Source organism: Eurypyga helias, unplaced genomic scaffold (genome assembly GCF_000690775.1).
Source record: "Eurypyga helias isolate BGI_N326 unplaced genomic scaffold, ASM69077v1 scaffold44549, whole genome shotgun sequence".
Lineage (NCBI taxonomy): Eukaryota > Metazoa > Chordata > Aves > Eurypygiformes > Eurypygidae > Eurypyga > Eurypyga helias.
In genome coordinates, this window is record NW_010272410.1 from 11,226 (window position 1) to 17,621 (window position 6,396).

The following is a 6,396-nucleotide window of genomic DNA, read 5'->3' on the forward strand; positions in this document are numbered from 1 at the left end:
CACACAAGAGTCAAACATTAAAGCTGCTTCTAAAATAAGATTTTATGGAGATAATTTGCAGTGGTGCTGGCAGAGAATTTGTCTCTCAAAATATGCCATAATTCTTTATCTAGCGAAGGTACTTATATAGCCTCATTATGAGAATATGTGAGCACTTCATAACCTTTAGTGGATTTATCTCCCCAGTTTCCTTCCTGAGCAAAGGAACTGGTACTAACCTCACTCTACAAGCAGGGAGCTGCTCCACAAAGCAGGCTGTGGACTTCTATTAGCCTTTTGGGGTTCCTAAGTGGACCCAGCTGCCCATTTTGACTGTGAGCTCATGGCTCCCCGGGCATGCAAAGCACAGTACTAGGTGTGACATTTACCTTCTGCACCAAGGGGGGGTCTGATTGTAGCCCCCAGCCCTCGACACAGAGAGGCAAGGGAGAGAGGTCAGGCGGGCTGAATCCAGCCTCATTGACCTGCTCATGACAAACAAAGGAAATCCTTGCTTTCATCTGGAATCCAGCTAAGGGGGAAATTCGGCATCTTTCCTCTGTAATTTGAGAACTAGGCAGGCTAATACCTCCCAGGAATGGCTTAGGTTGGGTTGATCCTTCTTGGGTATAAGAGAGTCTTCTTGAATTCTCTTCCCATCCTGCCTGCGGTGGTCACCTTGAAGAAAATGGCATTCTTTACCCTAATAAATTTGTGTAACTAAGCACCAAATACCTAACCCATGATCATGCCTGTGTAGAACTGCCATGTGAGTCCTGGGCCATTCCAAGCCTGTAGGTCTGCAATGCCAGGGCAAGAGTAGCTGGGGATAGTCACCGCGGAGTTAAGAACAGTTCAAATGAGCAAACATCCTTTTTTGTGCCCTGTAACCAGCACTTGCCACTGCCCCCTAACTCCCCCTCTCTTACTTTCCCTCCCCTGGCCAGAAATTTGCTGCCTTTTTGCACTAGACAAATCTGATATGCCATGCTAAATATTTTAAAGGTGGCAAACAATCCTTCATTGCGGAGCGGCATGATTGCATTACAATGTATTAGAACAACATGACTTTGCCAGAGGGTGTTTGTTGGCACAGTGCCGACTGAAGGAGGCAGCCCAAGTCTGAGAAGTAACTATCAAGTCATTTATCAACATTCAGTCCTAAAACACACGGGGTTGCACCAGCTCAACCAGCCTTAGAGAGATAAATCTTGAGGATGAGCCAGAAACCCCGAACACAGACAGACCTTTGAGAGAGCTTCTCGAAATCCAGAGCCCTATCAAAATGTCAAGCTGAGCTCCTGTGGCAGATTCAACACATGGTTTTGGCATTTATTCCGTTGCATTGTGTCTCCCCTCTTAGGTTCATATGAAATATGTGCTGCTTTTCGGTCTCTCAGCCAACCTGTGGAAAGGGCTGATTTGATCTCACACTACTGTAACATAACAGAAGGTCTCTGATGGACCAAGTGGAATCGTAGAAAGCCAACACATGGCATCTAGAGCCTGTTTTCCTTCATAATATCCTCATAGGATGGAGGCAACTCAGTTCCCCCGAGGCTGAACCGTGGGGAAGGAGAAGATGACATCTCTGCAGTCACGCAGGGGCTTGGAGATCCAGAGAGCGGGCACTGAGGCACTTCACTTGCTGGAAAAAAGCAAAGCCATAACGGTACAGCAGATAGGCATAAAGAGCGAGCGTGGGAGTGAGAGGGGTGAGCCTGGGAGGAGCTGTCAAACTGCTTGGAAACAAGAAAGGAGTGGATGTAATTTTTGAAGCATGGCATCACAAAGCCTCTCACCACAAATTCCAGATGCAAGAAGTGGGAACACAGGAATTTGGGTGGGTTTGGGGTGGGTTCTCCTTTCTGAAGACACTGTTCAGAACCATCCAGAAAGCAGGCAATACCTCCTCCGGGAAAGGCTTAGCCTAGTGACAGAATTAGTTTAATTCTTTTTGGAGGGACTGTTGTCTGGCCCAGCTTACTGATGCTTCTGGCAATACTCCAGCTCAGTGCTGGGTGTACACAGAGTCATTACAGCCCAGTCCTCAAAAGTCTGGGTGCTCCCAGGGAATGCTGAGGGCAGCTACAGTGATGAACAGCACCCACCAAGACAACCTTTTGACAGACTCCAGGGTGTATCAGCCAATCGAGCTGCCTGCTGGGGTGGCTCAAGTAGACCAGTGCGGTCTCACCTGAGTGAGAAATTCAGGTCACGTGTTGGAAAGGGCTGTCTGACCCCAGGCAGTGACGTGGCTGCTGAGCACCCTGGCACTGAGGAGAAGGTCCCACACGTTTCTGGTGCTAGCACGGCTAAGCCCCGACTAGGCACCCTGGGGACACATGGACAACATGATCAACACTGAATACAGCTGAAGGTACAGCTGGGGAAAAGAGGACATGGCATGCTTAAGCCCTCCTGTTGATGGTCCAAAACATCCAGAAGATGCCTGAGCAGGGCACCCCACTGTTCACCAGAAACACACGACACGACTGCAGCCTGGCTCCCACTCAAGTCTGGCCACCGCTTACTAGGCTACGGATGGTCCATAGGAAACCCAACGGGGCCAGTGGGACCTTGCAGCAGGTAGGAGAGGACTAACCGCAAAAAGCATCCGAGCTGCTGAGCGCAAAGACAGCCAGGGTGCGTCGGTGAGGTGGGCAGCTCCGCCGTTTCAGCCAGCACTGCAGGCAGCAGCAGATCCCGCAGGACAGGAGCAAGGCCAGGAAAAACAACATCAGGAACCTGAGGCAGAGGCAGCAGGGGAGGAACAGTACCATCACCATCTGTGGGCAGCGTTGACAGATGGCTGCATGTCTTCAAATTAACATATTCATTAACATCTTTTGCAAATAGCGGTTAAATGTTGCAGTTTCCCCATCAGCATACTGGACATGACAGAAGTCCCCAGAAACCAACGTCTCAGTGCTGAGTGCTGGCTGGAAATTCAAACATTTCTCCTCGAAATCATCCACCGGTTTTGCCCAGCTCAGTTGTCAGCGTACAGTGAGGAGGATATGGATAAATGATTCCCATTAGTCAGTAAAGACAGAACACAGGGACAGCCCAGGAGCAATGCTCTCTAGCTATCAGTCTATCTTAATGCCTTTCTCTCTATACATCCATCAAAGAATATTATTTGCCAGTTTTTCCTTCTAAAACAGATCTGAAACTTACCACACATACCAGCTGCTAAAGTTTTCATCACTCTGCCCAATGCACCTAGCAAAGGAAAAAATAAGAGGAAATTTCAGTGTGGGGACCATACTGGCTCCAACGCACATCTACCAAGAAAAGCATCATCGGTAAGCAGAGGATTGAGGAGTTTCCCTCCATCAAAGGAACCATATCAGAAGTTTCTCTATGTAGATGGGAGCAGATGCAGATCATGTATGAAGCAGCGTGTAACTAGTTTGCCTTTCAACACCAGCACCCACCACCAGCATTTTTTGTTGAAAACCCAAAGGGTTGCCAGCCTCCTTTCCTCTTGTGGAAGAAAAGCCAAACTGCCCTTTCCTGGGAGCCCTTGTCCCTCTGCTGTGCTGAAGTGGAGCACAGCATCCCCAAAAGAGCCCAGAGTGGGAGCAGCTGTGGTTGGGAAAGCAGAGCCACACTCACCTCTTGCCAAGCTCACAGTCCAACTCAGAGTCTGCTAACTGAAAACACACATGTAAATCAGAGAGCAAAGATATGTGTTGCTTTTTTTATAATTTACCAGTATAATTACTGAGCTCAGAGCTGGCAGTGGAAAAGGAAGAGCCATGCAGATGCTGGCTCCTGCAGGGATGAAACCCAAACCTCTCCCTAGAGACCGTGGGGCTGAGCTCTTGCTTCTGCATGTTTCTGGCCTAAGGTAGCCCGTATCAATACCAGTGGATAATCGCACAGAGAGCTTGATAAATTCAATAGTTTGCAGATAAAAACTAGGCCAAGGGAAAAGCATTTCTTTTGATGTGAATGAGGGAAGGACAAGAGCAGGGAGACACAAACTGTTGTCAGAGACCTGTTTATAGAACCAGACATTGCTATTCAGAAATGCCTGTTGAAAATGTCCTGTGAACAAATTGTTGGTCTGAAGCTCATTTTCCAGTAGCTAATTGTGACTGTAGCTGTAAATTGGAGCTGCATTGACCAGCTCTACCCAGCATTTTCCTGTTTTCAGATAGTAGTGGTGCATCATTCCCAGAGTCAGGTTTCAGGTATTGCAAATATGTGAACCTGAAACTTGTTTTTCAGGTATATTTTCTACTCTCTGGTCAAGTAAGTGTATTTTTGCAAGCCTTGTTGATCTCAGCCTTGGTCTGAGATTATCTGGGCAAAAAGTAACTTGAGTGGTTCCTTAGTATGGTTGAATCAAATTCAGTACAATTTTTGGCTGACTTGCCTTAGATGTGTTATAGCACTTGTCAAATTTTGCTACAAAAAACTTCAGATCAGGCATAAAATTGCAATAATACCGGGAAACAAAATGAGGAATGTTGAAGAATTTAGATTTATTTCTTGGTGAAAACTATTAGAATTTAATAGTATGCAAAACACGCGTATACCCAAAACACGTAGGGATTTCTGACTTTCTTTGTGTCAAACTGGAAACCTCTGTTCTGTATTAGACATTTGTATCAAATATGTATAGTTGAGAGGTTGCATATTATATCTCTGATTAACAGGACTTCTTTCTAAGGATTTTGTTGTGCAAAACTTGTGTCACTGTAAACAGCAAGAAATCACCCCACAAATCTCTAGAACGTGTCTGATCCTGTGCACATGCTGCCTTTCAGTCCCTAGTTTCAACAGAGGTCTTTAGGTATGATAAGTATTTCATATAAAACATTATCTATGAAATTTCATGAGCGGTTGAAACCCAAATGAGGAATAGAAAGACAGAAGCTTCAACTCTTCCAGACGTGTCCTTTTAAAACTGAGCTAATTCGCCCTGTCATACATGCACCCTGGTGCAGAATATTTTTAATTTTCTTTTGCACTTCAGCTGATTATTAGAATAACAGGTCAGAAAGACAGCTGATTGCTGTGATTACGCATACCCTGAGTATTATTCACAGCTGAATGACAACCTCTGGACCCTCTTCTATCATCTTTCAAACTACCTTGGCAGAGCTACCTTAGCATAGTTAAGCTGCAGCAAAGTGCATCTGTTCTGAGGCAGTAATCTATTGATGCAGCCAAACACCCACCCATGCTGCTGAAGACCCATACTCTTACATTTCAATAGCCATAGACAATAATAAAGGATTAGGCAGTCCTGTTTTCTCTGCGTTAATTGGAGTTGTGGTGAACATTAAATCCTCGCCAAATTCATCAGGTCCTCAAAAAAATCTTCAAAAAAAATGAAAAGGGTTGATGACTAAATTCTATAAAAGTTCTAAAAGTCTTTCCCCCCACTAAATCCCTAAAATCATCCTGGTCCCGGTGAAGGGTTTGGTTACCTGGAAGAAGGTTAAACACAGAATTCCAGTTCCCATGATCCATGAAGTGAAACACAAAGCTCCAAATTTCTGCATCACTAGCAGGAGAAATGCTGGAAAAGCTTTCTTTGCAGCAGTGTTATACTCTCTGTAATTCGGAGTTTTTAAAACTTTTCCACACATCGTGCCCTCAGCCAGAGAACACGTTACCCAATGGCTTCCTGCACTTCAGAGATTACCGCTAACCAGGGAACAAATTCAGGTTTGCATGGACACACTCAAACAGCTGCTAGAAGTTAAAGGAACACTAGTTTAAGGTCAGCACCTTGCAGTTGTTTCGGTATTTTCATAGCTGTTCACAAATTCCTGTTGCTGGAGCTTAGTTCCATATTAACCCATGGCTGTATTTAACAGGACCTGCTACAAATAAAGCCACTGGAGACCATATTCTGGGGCCATGCTTTCATTACATGCTGCCTCCAGTTGCAGTTCTGGCATTACAGGAAAAACTGTGCTACTTCCAACCATCTCCCATGTGCTGTGCCTACGATCCGAGATGTGTGCACCAAGGATGAAGGAAACCCTTTCCAGCCTGAGACAACCAGCAGCTCTACTGCTGTTATGCAGCTGCCAGTTTCTTTGCTAGGAAAAAGCATCTTCCCCGGTGGTTCTCATAAGGGATACAAAATTTCATTGCACAATATAAGGATTGATTTGATCCTAATGAATACATCCAAATGATGTGGTTAAACAGGGGTGGAAGATGGTTCGTGCCGCAGCTCTGATCACTGCAAAACGGACAATCCCAGTTTGTTCATCAGCCAGTAATAGATTGTCGCCGAAGTTTACAGCCCATGGCTGAAACGCACCGTTAACTATAGTTCTTCCAGATTTATCACAAAAGGTGTTGCCATGAATATGTTTAGCCATCACTGCAGAAGTTAAGCATTTTGTTGAGATGCCATTACTTTAGTAATGATTGACAAATCTA

The 6,396-nt window shown here is 45.4% G+C and overlaps 1 protein-coding gene across 1 annotated transcript; it reads right to left on the reverse strand.

Moving 5' to 3' along the window:
- Positions 1-1,478: 1,478 nt before the first annotated feature.
- TMEM207 (transmembrane protein 207) lies at positions 1,479-5,588 on the reverse strand. Its single transcript, XM_010159103.1, has 5 exons — positions 5,427-5,588; positions 3,601-3,638; positions 3,160-3,204; positions 2,585-2,727; positions 1,479-1,627 (listed from the first exon to the last, which is right to left on the reverse strand). The coding sequence occupies exons 1-5, from the start codon at positions 5,586-5,588 to the stop codon at positions 1,479-1,481; spliced, it is 537 nt and encodes a 178-aa protein (XP_010157405.1).
- Positions 5,589-6,396: the final 808 nt, after the last annotated feature.